This window comes from Heteronotia binoei, chromosome 10 (genome assembly GCF_032191835.1).
Source record: "Heteronotia binoei isolate CCM8104 ecotype False Entrance Well chromosome 10, APGP_CSIRO_Hbin_v1, whole genome shotgun sequence".
Lineage (NCBI taxonomy): Eukaryota > Metazoa > Chordata > Lepidosauria > Squamata > Gekkonidae > Heteronotia > Heteronotia binoei.
This window is the reverse complement of record NC_083232.1, coordinates 59,491,303-59,512,010: the sequence shown is the minus strand read 5'-3', so window position 1 is coordinate 59,512,010 and position 20,708 is coordinate 59,491,303. Positions and strand designations below refer to the sequence as shown.

Genomic DNA, 20,708 nt, shown 5'->3' with positions numbered 1-20,708 from the left:
GATACAGGGACTCTAATCCCCAACTGTTAATAGCACATAAATGCTGGGTATGAGCAAGTCACTATCACATCCCACTGTATCCCATCATATCCTCACAAATTCTCCCCTTAGTCTCAGTGAGAAAGGCAGGCTATAGATGAAGTAACATTTATAAAGTTGCAAAGAGCTCCTTGGAGGAAGGACAATATACAAAATGAAATACTACTTTAGAGGCTATTTCACCTCTACCTCATATCCTTGTCTAACAAAGGAAGCCACCTATATATGGCTCCTGGGCAAACTAGTTGAAAATGGCTGTATGGGCCCATGCAAAATCTAGATGAAACAAAATTCATGTAATGCCATTTATTAAGTAATACTATTTATTACAAAATGACACAAAACAGTCTTCAAGATTTCAAGCTTCATCGGGAGGGAGGGACAGAGGAAGAAAATTTTTCAGGTCAAGATTTCAAGACTCCATCTTGTCAGCCTTCTGTATTAGAGGCTGACAGGCTCAAAGTTTAATTGATGTAGGTGTTAGATTAGGGCTGTGGTTAGATGACAGGCTTAGCGAAATCTGACTGCGCCTCTAATTTGATCCATCAGCCTGCCTCAGCATGCGCTCACCCTATGGTTGACCAGGGTTTTAAAGAAAAAGTGGTAAGTTTTAGGCTTGCACACATTTCACAAAATATGTTTGTAAGACCAGGATATAATATCCTGGCCTGAAAGACCTATTTCTCATCACTCTATTTTTTTTTTTAATTTTGCAACATCTAGCCTGATGAAGGGTTGCTGGAAAGCATACATATTCTGAGTCAATTGGCTAATCCCAATAAAAGGTATTACACAGTTTTTGTTCTTGTTTTCAGATATTGCACTGTAATACCAGCAGAAAAACAACTTTTCCCCAAACCTTTTCTTACGTTAGACTTATTACAAAATATGTCTTGCCAGTGACCAAACCTAACCTCCTGAAGTCCCCTTCAACCTCTGTTGCACTGAACAGCTCTCTATATACCCTGTATGGAGCTCCAGGACAAATCAAGCCCAAGTTTAAAGTCTAGTCAGACCTTCTGTCTAGACCATGGGTGGGGAACCTCCATCCCAAGGGCCGTATACCTCGAGGTCACCTGGTGTGGCCCTCGGGGATTGCTGGGCTGAACTGAGCCATGTGGCAGCCTCTCTGGGGCCTGGCTAGCCGGCCAGAATTGCTGCAGAGCCTGGAAAAGTTACTGTCACAGTTCAGTTTGCACTTGATTATCCCAGATGGTGTGGTCTAATATGCTAATGAGTGTGTGACCTAATATGCTAATATTAGGGAATGTGGTCTAATATGTTACTGAGTTCCTGCTGGGCTTTTTCTACAAAAAAGCCCTGTACCTATGCATTTGCCTAGGGCAGCAGCGGGCCTGGTGTGTGTGTGTGTGCCAGATTAGGCTCTCCCCTCATGACTTCAAATAGAAAAACAATTACTTGCATTAATTTTGCTGGCCTGAATCATTCTCCCTCGGTGGAGCACTGTTTTTTAAGTTGATAATTTGTATGGCCTGTGAATGATGTTATGACTATCCATATGGCCCTTGGCAGAAAAAAGGTTCCCCACCCCTGGTCCAGACCACAATGAACTTTCATGAGGATAAGCTTGAACACTGAGGTCTGAGAGGCGGATTCTGACAAATGTCAGTGTTGTGACTTCACATTCTTCTGTTTAATGCCATAGTGTAACATCCTATTTCCATTTAGGCAAGGGGCTTCCACAGCTAGCTTCAGAGATAGAACTCTGAGTGTACAAGCCTGATTCAGCTTGTAAACACCTTGAGGCAGGGATCTAACATGTGCTCGCTACTCTGTAAACCACAAGTGCAGCACTACACAAACAATGCCACAATCAGCAATGGGGAAAATCCCTTGTTGGATTGCATTCTGTAATTTCATATTTAATTTGGATACTAATTTGATCTTAGATGAGTTTATAAAAAAGCCACTACTGAACACGCGAGTAAAATTTTTGTTTGTTATGAGGCAATATGCACAAAAGTAAACATCTTACAGGCTAAAATAATTATTACATTAAGCTGAGATTTAAGCATATTTACTTGAAAAGCAAATTCAATTTTAATCATGGGACTTACTTCCAAGTAAGCATATTTGCAAGACTGAAAACAAAGGTCAAGTACTTTTTATATTAGAAACAGGAGGGAATAGCTTTGATTATTTCCAAGGAGCTATTTGGCTAAATTGAATCTGGACGCAACTTAGTAATAATCTGCCACAACATTAAATGCAGAGAAGATTTTTAATATAGTAAATCCCTAATCCTGAAAAGCTTAGGGCTACATGGTCACATTCATTCATGCTTGTAAGTATGGAGGACCAGTACCCAAATGACTACGTAATTTATTCCAAATTAAAGTGGGAGGGTGATTGCTTGATTTGGGGTAGATTTCTTTTTGTGCCGAAACCCAGAAGAAACCAGGAGATTTGGACAACTGCCACAGTTTCTCATGATCCCCAGTATGTTCATTTCTTCAATCAGCAAACTCCATTGCTGCATACCTATCACTGGAAATGGTCAGGGTATCTTCATACTTAGGGGACTCCAAACTATGCAAAATAATATTAGCCGGCAAAAAAAGGTGCACATACCCCACCAAACCAGGACGGAACGTGCTCACTGTTCTACAAAGTTGAGGTCAGTAGAGAGGAAAAGGGAAACCAGTAGCTCATTGGCTGTTGGACAGTATCTGTGCATCCCCTAGAAAACCCAGGAAAAGATCATGGAGATACATACACACTATTTTGTTAAGCTTTTATTTCATAGGACTTTTCTTTGCAGTGCTTTAGCTGATTGCTTCATTTCTAGTGCTTGTCCTAGTTCACAATCTGTTCCTAGGACAGAACAAAACACAGTATCATGTTGTGCATGTTGTGTTGGGAGGAGGGAGCCTGGAATATTTTCATTACTCAGGAGTAGCTCTCATTAAATAAAATATTAGGAATCCTTGGCATAGAGCTAGATGGGGGGAAATTGGCCTGCTCAATCTCCAAGTGACTACAGCATCCTCAAAACAGAGATCTGATCTGAGTGGGTAGTCATTCCTGAATTATTTCCCTGGCTACTTTATTTCTTTGTGGGTCTCCAATATGTGTTTTTCAGGCAATTAAGGAAGGCTAGCAATTAAATCTCCCTCTGATGAAGGGAACCAGGCATGAATCAAGCACATTCCTGATCAGAGCCACTGTAACATAGATAGAGCGCAGTCAAATATTTGCAGATAAATTGTGTGCGGTCAAATCTTTCAGTCTGTATTATGAGCCTGTATAGATACAATATTATTAACAACCGATGAAGACCTTTTAAGGCCCAAGAACATCTGGTCACATCGGTTTCCACTTGTGCTTTATGTATTTTAATTTGTCATGAGTTAATTTTGGGCCCTTAAATGCTTTTAATCATTTTAAAATATACATGCATTTTTGATAACACTGAAGTTTTTTATATTGCTTTTAGCAAAAGGCCCTAAATTTGCTTTATACTAACCTTTTGGGTTCAGATTTTTTCCCCTTTTCCTTTCTTTTACACATTATCTATGAGCCTGAAGTTCACTTTGATCTTGACCAGAGGGTTATCAGGGGAAGAGAGTTAACATCTAAGCTAATGTCCATTACTTTTTCTTCATAGATCATAGAATATCACTTCTTTTCTCACCCAGTTAGTTCCCAAAGATAACAGATCAGTGAATCAGTTCAGTCTTGCACGCTCACAAAAGGGCTTACAATTTTGTCATTGCTTCAATATTAATTAATTTTCCATAGACCTTCATTGGCATTAATATAAGAATACAGTATACTTTAAAACCAACAGTAACACTATAGAATATAATAAAACCTTAAAAAAACAGCAAAAGTTAAATGACATAAAATAGCTGTGGGCTATGCATGAGTAAAAGCCTCTCTGATTTGGATCGCGCAACCTGTAAAAAGCAAGCAACGTGAGTAGTGACAAAGTTGTGTTTCCCGTGGAGTAAAAAGCGAACCTTGGCATTGTCAGAAAGGCCTTGATGGTCAGAGAACAGTGCATCTAGGTATCTTGCTCGTGGACTGCTATAGAAAGGGCAGTCCAGAAGAACATGAGGAACCATTTCGATGACTCCTTGGCTACAAGGGCATCGTCTAAGATTGCAGGGAATTCTGTGGTATCTTCCGAAGAGGATGGCCGATGGTAATGCATTAAATCTAGCCAGCATGAGTGCTCTTCTTTGGTGAGGATCAGTTAAAAAGAGGAAATAGGGAGCTAAAAGCCCAGGAGTCTGGGATAAACCCAGTTAGCTTGGGGAGCAAGTTTTCCGAGCTACCTCAGTCAGACGTTGCAACGCGATATCTAGTAGTCTACGTTTGATGGATTGAAATACCGCAGAAGCAGAGGATAGATAAAATGCATCCAAGGAAATTCCTATGGATGCAATTTTCTTTTGGATCAGGGTCAACCTATTGGATGCATGATGGTCCATCAGCATCAAAAAGGTGAAAGAATTCTGATCAGAGTTAAATAAAAGGCGCAGCCAAAACTTAAAGGTCAAAAGCCAGGCGCGAGTTTCCAGCAGCAACAGTCCAGTTTCCATGCAAATTGCAGCATAAGGAACACAATTGGGTAATCCCAGTATTTTCCTCAAAAAGAAGGATCATTGCTTCACTAATCACACTGATGCTGAAAATCCTGGTCTAATTATTATATGTCACAAACAGCCCAGACAGCACAGACTACATTACACCATGCCACAAAGAGCATTAATGGTACCCCTCACTACAGAAAAGGGTTACCAGGTTGGATTCAGGAAATATCTGGGGACTTTAGGGTGGAGCCAGGAGACTTTGGGGATGGAGTCAAGAGCAAGGTTGTGATAAGCATGATTTTGGAGTTCTGGCCATCACATTTAAATGCCTTCCCTTCATTGGAAATAATGGAGGATAGGAGTTCCTTCTTTTGGGGCTCACAGAATTTGACCCCCAGTCCAATCTTTTAGAAACTTAGGAGGTTTGAGGAGAGACATCAGATGCTATGCTGGAAATCTGGTTCCTCTACCTTTGAAAGTAGCCTCCCCCAGAGCCCCAGATTGATTCTCCATTACATAGGATATAATGGAGTGCCCAGTGCATATTCAAACCTCCCCCCCCAACTTTCTAATAACCCTGAAGCAGGTAGAAGGCCTCCAAACCAGGGGATCACCTGTCTCCAGGCAGCTACTGTGAGAGTCCTCTCAGCCCCACCCACCTCACAGGGTGTTTGTTGTGGGGGAGGAAGATAAAGGAGATTGTGATCCGCTCTGAGACTCCTGAGTGGAGGGTGGAATATAAATCCAATGTTTTCTTCTCCAACAGGGGATTGGCAACTCTACTTCAGAAGCAAGCCAAGCCTATGATGCATTAGATAAATTAATCACAATGAAAAAAAGCACTTCTCAAGTCCAGCTTCAGAAGACCATGCCTCAGTGGACAAGTACACACTTTGCAGACAAAAGACCCGAGGTCTAATCCCTAGCTTCTCCAATTAAAAGAGCTGCAGTAACAAGCATTGGGAAAGATCTTTCTTTGCCTAAATCCCTGGATATTTGCTGACCATCAAGTAGACAATATTGAGCAAAATGGACCAGAATAATCTGGCTAGCTGTAAAAAATCTTCTTAAATCTATAGAGTTTCTTTCCACCCCCCCACCCCCCCTCAATAAACGGGTCTGAAAGCAGACAGGTAAAGAAAACTGCATTTCTGTAACAGCCTGACTTTGCCATCCTAAGAACAATTTCTTGGCAATAAACCTGACATGACAAAATTCGGTAACATTCTTAGAAAACCTGGTTAGTACTGCCCCCTGACAATTTTAGAGAAATTGTTTTTTTAAAAAAAAAACTTGCTTTTGCTACTGTTGGCAGGTATGGGAAACAGTGCCTCTTTGTGTGAGAATGTTAATATATACCTATGGGTCAAGGCAATGATTTTCAGGTAGATAAAGGCTGACTTCTGGCTCCCTCTCTTTACAAAATAATCTAGTGCCAGTATTCAGTCACACACAAACAAAAGCATAACCCACAGGACAGCTTCATAAGGGCTGAGGAGTCAGACTGTCCTTGAGGAGACTGCACTCCCCTAAGTAGATCTGTAGCCTGGAAGAGCTGCTGGATTCTGGCATATAGTTGCAAGCCCAGGTCTCCTCAGTGGCTTTTTATTGGCTTCGGCTAATGCAAAAGCTATGGCCATTATTAGGGTTTGTAGAATCTTTCGGGCTCAAGTGCCGTGTTCTACTGGAGAAAGTTTTTCTTCCAGACGTTTCGTTCTCGGCTGCGGAGAACATCCTCGGTGGTGTTGCAGCCGGAGCAGGCGCTCTGACCTCCTTGGCTGCTGTGCATTGAGTCATTCTATGGCCATTCTTTAAAAAGTGCAATCTGACTACAATGATCCATGCTCTGATTACATTGAGGTTATATTACTGTAATGGCACTCTATGTAGTGCTGCTGTTGAAAATAGTCCAGAAACTTCCACTGGTCCAAAATGTGGCAGCCAGCCTACTTTCAGTGGTGGGATACATGGACTGTATCTCCTCTGTGCTGAAAGATCTGCACTGGTTGTCCATTTGTGTCTGGGAACAATTCAGAGTGCTACTTCTTACATTTGAAACCCTAAACCAGGGGGGTCAAACATGCAGCCCTAAACCAGAGCTCAAATTCAGCCCCTGAGCAACTTCTGCCTTAGGCAGCTTGGAGCCAAGATGCTTAAAGGACTGCTACTTTCCGTATTGTCCAGCCCACCAGTTAAGATGATCTATCACACAAACCCTGCTCTCCATGCCCCCACCTTCAGAGGTTCCGTCCAGACGGATTCAGTTCAGGAGGATTGTTACAAACCACTCTTGGGTAACTAATACTATACAGCCTTTTCAAGCTGTATTTCAAACCTACCTCAAAGGTTTGGCAGGGCAGAGCAGAATTCTGAGAGACCCATGCCTCAGGACTGATCAGAATAGTTGTTTCTGAGGAAGAATTCTTAGTAATGCAACACCAAGAACACTTTCCTATGAGTAAGCCCCACTGAACAGCCTGGATAGGATTCTGAATATACCTGCTTAGGATACTGCCAGGCTCCTCATATTTTCACATTTTGAACATGTTTTCTATTGCTATAAAGAACTGAAACTGGTTTTTAAAGCTAATGTTAAACAAGACATCATAGATAAGAGGCAATGTAGTTTAGTGGATGTGACCAGAATTGTATTAGCGAGCCTTATGCTCCAATTCTACCCATATTTTGAAAAAGTCACTATTTCATTAAAGGGGAATAAATGACCTTATAAGTGGAGGGATTTTTTCCTGGCACATTTCAACTGTAACAATTATTCAGGCAAAAAATGTTAGCTACTCAGAAATATTAGGCAACAAATTTTTGCACAAACAGCGTTTCACTATTCTAATATTATGGCCAATGAAGAATATCAACCCCACAGTCCAAAAACAAAGTAACAGTAATAGTTTACTGTGAGCACAACCACTACAGAGAGCACTGAGGTCAACCGGGAAAAATCTAATGACTATCCCTGGGCCGAGAGAGATTAGATATCAAAAGACCAGAGCACGGGCCTTCTCAATAGCGGCCGCCGCCCTTTGGAACCAACTCCCTGAGGAGGTGCGGGCCCTGCGGAACCTTGACCAGTTCCGCAGGGCCTGCAAGACCTCCCTTTTTAGACTTGCACATTCGGACTGCTAGAGATGACCGTAAATCAAGGATCCGCCAAATGCGGTTTAAAGATCTATATCGCACTGCTGGTACTAGCAGAACTAGCGTCAATTTCCATCAGTACTGGCAGATGAAGTTATTAACTGTATTAATTGTATTGACTGGTTTTTAAAATTGTTAAGTTCAATGTTTTATATTGTTAAATTTAACTGTTTTGATTATTATTGTATGTTTTTATGAAATGTTGTCAGCCGCCCTGAGCCTGCCGAGGTGGGGAGGGCGGGATAAAAATAAAATATTATTATTATTATTATTATATTATTATTACTTTCATGATTCAAGCTACAACGTACGAACTGCTTGAAGTGTAAGCAAAAACATTACTGCTATTAATACTACTAAACGTGCAGCCTTCAGAAATATTTTTCTACTCCATTTTGCTCATATGCAAATGAATTTACCCAACCGTAGCTGAAAGCTAAGTGTACTAATCAGCACAATTTTTATGTCAGAAGCACTATGAAAAGGCTTTGTAACATGCTACTAAGCAATTTCAAATCAAGCTTTCAGACTCTTACAAAAAAGGTAATAATGTCTGCCATTTCCCAGCATGGCAGCATATCTACCTATTCTATAGCTTGGCCTATCAGCCAGTAATGGTACAATATCATCACAAACCTGGGAACAAAAGTAAATTCCAGCTCTGTCCTTGCCTAAAGCAGGAGAGCACAGAATGTACCTCATTGCACTGTACTGTCAGAAGACACAGCTAGCCTGGAATCATTCTGGCTTCATAGAGCCAGATGCAAAAGCATCCCATATTAGAGAAAGAGGAATAGGGGGAAAGAAGAAAGCACAAAGTTATGAAGGTGTTGTCAGGGAGAAGAAAAATAGTGACAGTTATCATTTAAGAAATCAAATGAAGTTGAAAGTGGTAGTACTCCATCCTAGAATCATAGAGTTGGAAGGGACCTCTAGGGTCATCTAATCCATCAGCATGGTATGTTTGCTCAAAAACATGTCCCAAATGAATTCAGTAAGGCTTATTTTCTAGTGTATGCCTAAGCTAAAACAGCAGTCCATGTTTCCTTATATCCCTAGCAAAGTCACAGATGCTTTCATCACAGTAGGCCAGGCACTTCAAGAAAAACATTAATGAGGCATACTGAGCGATGGGGGGAGGGGCATTTCATAAGACAACAGAATCACCCCTGCCTCCTCTGAGAAAAGCCTATTGTAAATTATTTGCAGGTGAGTAGTCATGATGACCTGAAGCAGCAGAACAAAATTTGAGTCCAGTGGCACCTTCTTTGCTTCTGTGACAACCAAACCAACACCAACACATAAATAAGCCCACTCAGCCTTCTCATTAGTGCAGTAGTCTATAAAACACTTTGACAGTTCCAGCAACCATGTGGTGCATCTTTTCAAAATCACTGGGCATTTAATATTTTTTTTCTTATTTTAAATTAGGTCTAAATTTAGACCTAAACAAAAAAATGTCTCAAAGATTCCAGCACTGATCAATAAGGAAAGCTCTATAGAACAATATCACCAAGAGACACAGAGTAGAAATGTACTGGTTTCATTTATCGTAGCATAGCGAGACTGAAAATTTCAATTGATTTCCCCTCTTTACATTCTTGGCGAGCACGTATTCAATGCATTCAGACTTTTCCCTGCAGCCACTGTGGCCGGACCTGCCTGTCCCGCATTGGTCTTGTCAGCCACCAGCGAGCCTGCAGCAGACGTGGACTATTGCACCCTTCTTAAATCTTCGTTCGCGAAGCCAAGCCGAGAGAGAGAGAGAGAGAGAGATACCCTATAAGAATGGTCACCTTTAGCAAGCTGATGTGTTAATGCTAAAAAATGAAGGAGAGAATCTTGTATGGGAGCAATCCTAAGCAGATACACTTTGAAGAAGTCTCAAGCTGTTCAAAAGAGCTTATTCTCAGGAATGTGTCCTTAGGCCTACCCCCTATGTCAGCTTCAACAGTGTATCATCTTTATCTTGTTCCAGAAACCTGAGGGAGGCAATGGCTGACATAAAATGCTTCTTTGCATTACTTCTATGCTTTCCAAAGTGTGCACTTAGAAAGAGGTTATTCTGCTTCCTGAGTTTAGGTAGCTGTTGTGTAAACAAAGAGCTCCACTAACAGCTAGACCTAGCAGAGGACCAAATCTAGTCTAAACAGACTGGTAACCAACTTGGGGCATTCCTGTCCTTTGTTATAGAATTATATTTTTTTTGCTTTTATGCAGACTAAACAGTTCCTCTTAAAATGAATGGAGACCATTTAGAGTAATCTATCACCTCATGTGGTTGCAGCTCAGGGTTGCAAATAAATTCAGCTTCAAACACTGCAAGGAAGGACTTTCCCTTTTCTTGTACATTAAACAGTTGCTGAGTCTGTTCCAGAAAATCTAAGCTTTTGGGAACAAGGGCAGAGGTGATGATGCTGTCAGCCCCATTCTCCCTCCCAGGTTCTCCTCCCCAACCTCTTCTTACACAAGGATAGCTCCAAATCAGTGTCATGAAAGCAATTCATCAATTTGAACCATATAGGAACTCACCAGTGTTATTTTTCAAGATAAAAACAGAAGACTCTTTTGAGAGAGCCTCTATCTGTCCTAGCACTCTACATATGCAAATAACAAAAAGCAATTTTAATAACGTATTACCTTACAGTTCTAAGATCAATTTGTGGTTTGGCAGAATCTGCTGTGGAGTAGCTGAAATTGTTCTATAGTAGTAGCTACTACTTCAACCATCTTTAGCAATATTCTTCCGGAATTATCAGAATATCTTTCAGTTTCTTTAAGATGACTCATTTGCAGATGGTGAGTACAGTTAAAAAGTCCATTTGATAATGATTCTCCCCACCCACCACCCACCCCGACTGGGTTAAAGAAAAGGGGCATAAAGTCAAAGTGCATACAAAATTAATACATACATTATGCAACATATCATCACTAGCTGCTGATTTTTAAAAACCGTATTCAGAACAAAAGTGCACAGGCACCAAGCATAACGCAAAGCGAAAATGTGTTGGTTTCATTTATCGTTGAATAACCAAATGAACTAGCATTGCCTTTTGTGGCATTTTCTCCAGGAGAAATTAGTAAAGGGTGCTTTCCAGATAAGCAAAAGGAAGAAACATGCATGAAGAATGCCCTGCTACTGCTCTTAAAACACACAAAAGATTCAAAACCCACAGGACTTCATCTCTAGAAATGTTACTTGCCTTGCCCAGCATCATATTCAAGCAGTTCAATACTCCATCTGCCAAATCCATTTGGAAGTGGAAAATGAGAAAACAAACAAGAGGTGACTGATAGTACAATCCTAAACAGTGCAATCATAGGGTTCCAACCTTCTAAGCTTCTTGGTTTCAATGAAGTTAGAAGGGAGTAACTATGCTTAAGATTCCACAGCAAGTGACAGCAAAAGACTAAGCCGGTAATTAATTCAGAAAGAAAAATACCCTCTGATTAACATAACTGTTCAGGGTAACTATCCAGTTATAAGAAGGAACAGAAGCAGAGGACTTGTCAGCAACTGAGATACCCAACCAGTTAAAACATTAAAAGGCAGTAAAAAATTGAAATGAAACAGAATAGATTACTCAAAGTTCTACACACTTAATATGCTTCCTAGAGAAAAGGAACAGGTAGAGCTTATTCCAAAGGATTGAAAGTGAAAGATCCCACCCCTACACAACTGCACTCTCTTGAAAGGCAAGGACACAGCTCAAAACAATGCTGCCAAAACACCATCCTAAGCACTGGGGGTAGAGGGAGAGGGGGAGGAGATAAACAGAGCTCTCTCCCACTTTCCATTTCATCATCCAGTGCTGGCATGAAAACTCTATGAAGACCAGTCACAGGGAGATACAGATAGGGCACAGAAAGCAGCTATGTGGAAGTGGCTCCCCACATGGAAAAAGTAACTTGCAGACCAGCCCCTTGGAAAACAAGAACATGTCTCGATGTTATCATTACAGAAGAAGTGTTTAGGCTGCAAATTCTAGGCCAAAACAGGCTCTGGAGGCAGCTTCTGATTTGTCATTTAAAAATGTAAGAAAAATATAACTTCTATATAAGGCGCGCCTATATTTCAACAATAAAACACCTAAAATATCACACAATTAAAAGAGGGGAATGGGAACTAAACAGATCAACAAAACAAACCAACACATCGACAAAAATGTTTATCTGAATCAAAACATTTACCCCTCAAGCCTGGACACCAGACAAATTTCTAAAGGGAAGAGTTGCAAAAACAGACAGCCAGAATAGAGAAACCGCTATCTTAAAGTCCATCCAGAAGACCTAGGTCCCAAACTATTTAAGGCTTTAAAGATGCCGAGAAACACCTTTTGTAGAAGAATGTAACTCTGCTTAGGATGGTACTGTAAATACCATAAATTCTGAACATAACACAGAATACCACTTCCCATGAACTGGAGGCAGTTCTTAGATTTCCCCTCCTCCCGCAAAAAAACAACAACAACCATCAGCACTAGGGCTGGACCCAGACTCTGGACCCAGGACAGTCATAATGTTGAAACTGTCTCCACACTATAAAGCCAGGACTCAACTACTAAATCCTCTGGTTTGTTACCAAACCAGAATGCTTTGTAGGAGCAGGCCATAAGCCTGGACAATGGGAAGACAGTGAAGGGAGAGGAGGAGAAAGGAGACAAGGGTACATAGTATAATAGCAGACAAACCAACCCAGCTTCTAGACAGATAAGGCAGACACAGCTCATAAAAAAATATAATAAAGTATACTGGAGAAAAATGCAGAATGCCAGTTTCACTGTCATTATGAGCACTGCTGAAAAAATGAAATTAGAGCTAATATGAACTGCAGTAACATACAGTCATGATTATAACATACAAACATAAATTTCAGATGCACTTGGCAGGCATGCCATAGTACCATGAAACAAATCCTAGTTTCAATAGACACATGGATTTCTTGTTAGGGCTACACTAATGAATACAGTTGTAGTAACATCACTCACTTGTAAAATGTCTTGCCAAACTCTTGTATTAGTAGCTATGTTCTTTAAAAATAATCATGCATGGTCTTAAAGCCACATATACCTCAGTGTAGCATTTTACTAAGTGGACATTCTAAACTTGCGTATTTGCTTATGTTGCATGTACAGAGGATACATACATATACTCTCAAATGTATCTACATAGCCTCAATGGCATGTTATAGAACTGGACACCTTACAGCATTTCTGTATTTTTCAACAGGTAATGAGATGCCCTCAAGTGGTGAGGAAGATCAATAAATTCCAAACTTCAGTTCATTTTAAGTGCCTACAGGTGCAACTCTATGGTACAGTGAATGACTAACAATGAGAAACAGATTGTGAGAAAGCAACTTACATAATATATAGCTCTCACTGAGCGGACATGTCTTAAAGTTGTCAGGAAATAAATCCACATGTAGTTAAAATAAATACATTGTGCTAGAAACTATTATGCGTCATTACATTACCAGTGGAAGTCAAAGTCCACCTTTATATTGCCACATTGTTGAACCCTCCCCTAGCTCTAAAACGAGCAAAAAGTTTGGAACAAAACAGATTTACCTTCACTCTTTTGGACTTATAAACTGCTATATAAACAGAACAGCATTCTGAAGTCTCACTTAACAGACTCCAATAATACAGTAAGAATTGCAGTATCTTTCTCTGGATTGTGGGAGAAGACAGAGATCAGAAATCATCTTTAGAATAGAGTGCAAAGGTATTTGACAGAGTCTGGGAATACTGAACAATACCTGCAAGAGAGGCAACAGAACTCTGTACTGCAGACTTCCCCCCACCCTCATATGCACCCTGCTGTGAGTGGCTTAACAATCAACATCACCTCTCCCTAACAGGAAGGGCGGTGCATGATTGTCAAGTGCATTCCACCACTGCCTGTCCTTGTACTCCCCTTGATTCTCTAAGCAAGGTCCCGCAGTTTGTTGCAGACTTCCAATATCTGCTGCTGACAGATTAGTATTTCCAGAAACATTTCATTCACAAGATGCAACTGGAAATAGCTACTCTTATTTTGGCAAGGGTGCTATGTGACTGCTGTATGTGACCCCACAATAGCAGCAATGTTGCTGTTTTATATACATTTCTGTAAAGATCATCTCTACTTAAAATAGCCCATGCAGACAATTCAGGGTGGTTTTTTTTAATGAAAGCTATGTTATATAGCTGTAAGAGATAATTACAGATTTGTTACAAATCCAACTGTCCTCTACATTTTAACAAGGGTTATAAGTCATGCCTAGGAGGAATCTACCAGCACATCAAACTTTCTTCTACCTATTCTGTGTATACCAGCAACATCAGTATGTAGATAATAATTAAGAAAGGTTGAGGCTGCACGTAAAACCATCATAAACAGTCCCCTGATGGAGGAGCTGTCACTTTTACAAGGGTGTTCATATTTCTCCCTCACTCATTTATCCCTGGTTTTCTGCTCACTTGCTGTGCACCTGTCAACAAGGTACAAGGTTGCTCAGCACAGGTGCACTCAGCATCCCCACAGGATCAGCAAGAAACCACAGAAGCTCTGCAGAGAAAGCCAGTTGCACACTCTACAGCTGAGAAGCACCAACCTCCCCCCCCCAACATGCACAGAACATCACATCTCACCATTTGCACAATCCCCACAAGGGCTGTGCCATGGGGATTAAAGGGGGTTCCAAAGCAAAGCTTCCCCAAACTGTCTATGCACCCTCTCCCACACATTCAGACACCACCACCCCACCCATTCAAGTCATCCAAAGATGTCAACCCAAATCATTCGTTTTGTATCAGGTGCCTGAGAAATCTCAGAGAATGGTGGGAGGCACATCTTCTTACCTTGATGATACTGGTTTTCCTGGGGATGCCGCCTTTGCCTTCCGGTTGCAGGGTGGAATATCCTCTTTCCAGAGCAGGGCTGCCAGGCTGGGCTGACCCGATGTCCTCCCTGGTTCCTACCAGGGCGCAGTCCCCATTGGAAACCCTTATGCCCGCGCCGTCCGAATGGTTTCTCATGCCGCCGCCTCCCCCCTCGCCATCTCCTGCTTTGAATGCCACCTTGCCGCGCGCGGGACTCGAAGAGGAGGTGATCCCCCCGCTGCCGACGCCACTTCCCCGGCTACCAAACTCAGCCATCAGGCTCGCCGCCGGGTCGAGAGACGCGAGACTGCCGCCGTCCCCTCCTTCTTCCCCTCGTCCTCAGCAGCAGCTCGGCGATGGTTGCGTTTCTTCTTCCGCTTCCCCCTTGCTTCTCGGCGTCTGTTTAAAAGCTGTGGAGAAGCCAGTGGCAAGAGACTCCCTCAACTAGCGCCTGGCCCCGCCGGTCAGGCTGCAAAGGCTGGAAAGCGCCCCGGTGCCGATGGCTTCAATCCAGCTCCGGCGAGCCTCGGTCGTGTCTCTTCAGCACCTGGGAGAGGAAGGGGGGGGGGGGAGGAGAACGTGAACCGTGACCGTCTCTTGCGGAGGAGCAAAATACACGGCGCTGCACGCGAAGGAAACGCAGCCGGGCTGCTGCTGCTGCTGCGAAGGAGCGGCGAGGAAGCGCACACGCAGAAGGGGCCGGGGAGCAGCCCGCCCCGAAGCACAACAACAAAGCCCGGGCGCCGAGGGGAGGAGCCGAGAGAGAAAGAGCGCGCGGCCACCTCGAGACCCCCCGCCACACACTGCCGCGGGGCACCCCAGAAGGCCCCGCAGCCCCCCCCCTCGGGAGGTAACCGCCGTCGCTGCTCCGTTATCCGCTTCGAAGAAGCGGCGTCATTTTATTTATTTGCAGTCTCTGCGCTGGGGTGGAAGGCAGGTGGGGGAAAGCCTTGCAACAGAAACAAGGCGCTCCCTTTCTGACCCCGGGGTTAATGGGGGGACGGAGGGAGGGCCAAGAGCTCCCAGTCTGCCGAAAAGCAGCGCCGCCGCCTTTTCTGCTTCCCTCGCCCCAGCTCGTGCTCCCCCCCCCCCTTTTTTTCCCCCTTTTCCACTGCAGGAGCGTCTCACCTATGCCCTCCCCCTTCCCCGGCTCTGGATTGGGAGAGTAGGGGAGACACACAGCCTTTCTTTCCGACAGGAACTGAGCATACCCTTTGCTCGACGCCGGCCCCTGCCCGGAGCATGGGCGCCCATGTGCCAGCCTTTGCACGCTGCGCCTCACCAGCCGCTCACCGCTTCCTCCTCGGGCTTTGCAGGCGCCCTCCGCCTCCCCTCGCCCGAGTCCCGGGGCAGCCCCCTCAGCGGCGTCCCACCCACCCACCGCTCCAAGCCCCCTTTGCCCCGCCGCGAACACACACACACACCTCCGCAGCAAGGTGACAGGGGATGCATCGTGTCGTCGTCCCTCCGCCCTCCCTGCTGCTCTGGCGGCGGCCGCAGTCACAGGCGAAGCTTCCCCGCCCTCCCTTCCCGCTTCCCCGCTATGGTCGCCGCCTCTGCCTGAAGCCGGATACGCACAAAGAGGAGGGAGACTGCTCTGCTTCGTGTGGCTGCTGCGCTTCGCCCGGCCGTTGGCTGACGGGAGTGGAAAGCCTTAGCCGAGGCAGCAGTGGCGCCCCCGCCTCGGAAAGTCGCAGGAGGGGGAGAGCCCCGGCAACCTCCCCCTCCCACCTCGGGACAAATGGGTCTGTTTTGCGCCGCTGCCAGGCCAGCCCCGTTGTCAATCAGCCGGACGAGCGCCGCTCAGATTGGGCAGCCACCCAGCACCCCCTCCGGCAGACCGAACACACTACATTGGGGGTGACGCGAGGAGAAGCCGATCTGCCAGGCAAAGGTTACCTCCTCGGCCTCCACTCTCACACCCCTTCTTTTTTCCTTGCACGCATCTACTGCAACTTAACTAGCTGTTTCGAGAAAGGCCAAAATGGAGGGGGGGGGGGGCTTTTGGACCCTTCCCCACCAGTATCTTCCTTGCATTTCTTTCTTTCTTTTATTAGCACTTGAGCTACGTCCATTTTTTTTAAATGTACTTTTTGATTAGGTTCTCTTAAGTATGAACTGCCTCTCAGCTATCTCCAAGGGGCACTTTCAGAAATGACTGAAAGTGTGTTTTTAAATTTTCCACCTCTGTAATGGGAACATAAAATTTGCATTGAATAGAGTGTACTTTTAAAACTGCCTCTCTTCAATAATGTTCAGAAGTAATACATTCCAGATTAAGAGCATTCTCAACTTCACTGGTGAAAATGCCCTCAGGACTCTCATTGGTTAACCCAAGGGACCATCTGGATTCAGTTAGAGTCACATTCCTGGACAATCAATCCTCTTCCTGTCCATTAATGGCTTCCAAAGTGTAAATTAAATTGGATGTGTGTGCCATATGCTGAAGGGCATGTAGATGATGCTTCCAAACAGAAAGGAAGAACTGCTGGGGAGGGGGACAGCTCTTAGAGGTAGAAAAAGGAATCTGACATTTTTACACATATTTCTCAATTAACTAATCACATCACAACAATAAGCATCATCTTTTTAACATGCAATCAGTGGACCAGCTTGTAGATCAGATGCATTGTTTTTGTAGTCTTCAGTACAAAATTCAGAAGTCATCATCACCAAATCTGCTGCCAAAACCTCACACAAGATTTCACCCTTTCCCTGGAGGTTAATTTATTTAGAATAACTATTACCCCGCTAGCTGTGCAGTCACAATATCAGTACAAACAAGCATCAAAAAAACTAGAGACGAAAGAAAAATTCTATTCACAACCGTGATCCTCTGTATTAAATCTGTTATGGAGCAACTAAAAAGGTAAAGGTAGTCCCCTGTGCAACCACCAGTCATTTTTGACTCCGTGGTGACGTTGCTTTCACATTTTCACAGCAGACTTTTTTAATGGGGTGGTTTGCCATTGCTTTCCTCAGTCATCTACACTTTCCCCCCAGTGAACTGGGTACTCATTTTACCGACCTTGGAAGGCTGAATCAACCTTGAGCCGGCTACCTGAACCAGCTTTCGCTGAGATCGAACTCCGGTCATGATGAGCAGAGGGCTCTGACTGCAGAACTGCAGCTTTACCACTCTGCCACGGGACTCTTCATGGAGCAACTAACCTGGGGCATATTAACTTGAGTAAATGCAATGGGTAATAGGTAAGGTGAATCTGGAGAGAGATTAGAGAGACAGCATGGTAAAGTGATTGTGGTATCAAACCAGGATGTAGGAGACCCAGGTTTGAATCCCCACTCTGCTCTGGAAGCTTGCTGAAAGCACTTGGGTCAGCCACACACACCCAGCGTAATCTGCCTCACAGGGTTATTGCAGCAATCAAATGCAGAAGAATGGTGTAAGCCACTTACAAGTGGTCTCTGTTGAGGAGAAAAGTGAGATATATCAGGGCTTTTTTGTAGCAGGAACTCCTTTGCATATTAGGCCACACACTCCTGATGTAGCCAATCCTCCTGGAGCTTACAGTAGACCCTATATTAAGAGCTACAAAGAAAGCCCTGAATGAAATGAAGAAATAAATTAAGAGGGCTTGATAAAGAGATGAGGGTTGATAAAAGATGAGGGCATGACCAGACTTGATAGACTCATGGAGTTCCAGGGGAAAAAACAGGGGTGGGGTTGAGGAAATGCTCAAAACAAAGGAAATGGTTAGCTTACCAATAGGGAAAATGACACTAATAAGTCAAAAAACGTAGTAGGGGGGGGGGAGTAAAAGTTTATGGGGGAAAATGAAACAAGAATGGGTTAAAAGGAGATGACAGTGAAAGGATATTTGGTCATAACAGTAATACACATAGATACAGAACAAAGTTTGAGACCGGTGGAACTGTTAAAACCAATTAAGAGCAACAAAATTCACTATGGCTGAGAAAAGACGGGCATTCTGGAGCGGCTTGGAGGTGTCCCAGAGCCTCCACAGGGCCCCCAGCAAGGCAGCCCCATCCCATCCATAAGGCAGCTTGGCACCCCTACACGGGGAGGAGCTTCAGAAGTCATCGCTATGTTTTCTCCCTAATGGGTTGTGTGCTCCTACGCTCATGCACAGAAGCGCTCCCACCGGGCTGCAAAGCAAAAAGCCAGAAGCGGCTCGGGGCAGCTTGGCACTTCCACACTGTCAAGTCGCCCCCTGTGCGCCCTTCCCCTTCCAGACGACATTGAGATGCCTGGTGGCCAGCACAAAAACTTGCTTCCACTTCCAAAGTGGTAGCTTTTTGAGCTGGGTAGAGCAGCCGGGAGGACAAGATGAGTGCAGGATGGGGACAGGCAACAGATGTTGCCGTTTGCAGGGATTTTTGGGACCAACTTCAGAGGCATCTCTGAGTCGGCCCAAAGTGCCAGTCTGTAATCAGTCTATATGAGCTTTCTTGTGCACGCACACTTCCTCAGATACAATGAAATGGAATTTATCAGTCCATACATATAGGCAGAGGTTAAACAGTAAATGAATGAAGATATTTGTCAGATTCAGGAATAAGGTTGGTTTATATGGTTACCATTTAATATAATGATGTTTTAACACACAAAGACCAAATAAAGATAAGTTAAGTCCACCATTTGTTTGTATTCAATTTGCCTGGGTAAACACACGCAAATAAATATGTCAGACTTAGAGACTGATAAATGTATCATTCTTAATTGTGAAATGCTAAAAAGTAATTAACTGAGATCCTGTGTTATACTTTGTCTCCTCTCAAGCATGAAGGTAGCTAACAGCATCCTTTCCTTTGAGGTAGGGTGATTGGTTGTATAGTTGTTACGTCTCCTCAAATGCTCCCTCTAAGCTGTAGCATCTTGTGAGCAAAAATTCTACTTTGTGAGCTACTGGCATTAAAGTTGTGAGCTACTGCATTTACTCTGGGGCCATTTTTCATGAGCCAAGACAAAAATGTGTGAGCCAGAGGATAAACTGAGCTAGCTCACACTAATAGAGAGAATATTGGTGGTCTCTAATACCAGCTACAATTACTATTCCATTTTACTATACACTAAAATAAAGATTCTGTATAGCCCTTCTTGGTGAGAATACAGATGTAAGGACTGAATGAGTTTAGCATATGTTGTGAGACAAGAAACCAGTATTCCTGTTGAGTCTGGGCAGGGTTGTTCCAAGTGGTATAATAGTTTTAATTCAGCAATTTTGCCTTCCAGTCTGTTCCTGAAGTTTCTTTGCAATAAGACAGATACAGAAATCCATGGGATCAGTATAACATAAACATGATATTGACTTCACAAAAGAAAAAGCAATGCTTAGCAAAGGACAAATTTTGCAGGAAAAAGCAAGAGGATTCAAAGATAATCCCACACTCCAGATTTGACAAGGGAATGCCCTTAAAAAAACTCTGTTATACGTGCCGCCCCCATCCCTTAACTCAAATGAAGAAAAAAACTATGTAGCCCGAGCTGGACCTGCAAGTCCAGCTTGTAGCTTGTCCTGCAAGTCCAGTCTCAACCTGGTGGAACTCTCTGCCAAACACCGTCAGGGCCCTGTGGGATCTCATGCAATTTTGTATGTCCTGCAAGGCAGAGATGTTCCACCAGGCTTTTGGCTGAGGACAGCAATGGTTTCCATTATGGCTGACACTGTCTCCTACTCTCCCCCTCAGTCTGCTCTGCTCCTCCCCCCCCCACCCCCACTAGGGTGGCCATAATGTCTGAAGGCCAGCCAGGGACACCTTTTGGGGGGGGGGGGAAGGTAGGGGTGCGTGCGCGAAGCGCGTGTGGCGCCAGAAACAGGAAGTGGTGTCACTTCCGGTGACGTCACTTCCGGTGATGTCATGTGACCGCCGGAAACAGGAAGTGACATCACTTCCTGTGACATCATTTCCCAGTGCCACCTGCCGGAAACAGGAAGTGACATCACTTCCCCCGTGCCACCTGCCGGAAGCAGGAAGTGACATCACTTCCTGTGACATCATTTCCCCCAAATGCCACTGCCGGAAACAGGAAGTGACTTCACAGCACTTCCTGTGACGTCCCCAAAAATCCCCCAAATATCACCGCTGGAAACAATTTTGTTCTCAAATC

At 43.9% G+C, this 20,708-nt stretch overlaps 1 protein-coding gene across 1 annotated transcript in view; it reads right to left on the bottom strand.

The window, feature by feature from the left end:
- The window catches only part of PLCL2 (phospholipase C like 2), a 119,683-nt gene extending 103,377 nt beyond the window's left edge, over nucleotides 1-16,306 (bottom strand). The window contains exons 1-2 of the mRNA XM_060248745.1: nucleotides 16,196-16,306; nucleotides 14,597-15,164 (exon numbers count right to left, since the gene is read on the bottom strand). Of these exons, the coding sequence (XP_060104728.1) occupies nucleotides 14,597-14,893 (297 nt within the window). The 5' untranslated portion in view covers nucleotides 14,894-15,164; nucleotides 16,196-16,306. The remainder of the gene's footprint in view (nucleotides 1-14,596; nucleotides 15,165-16,195) is intronic.
- Nucleotides 16,307-20,708: the final 4,402 nt, after the last annotated feature.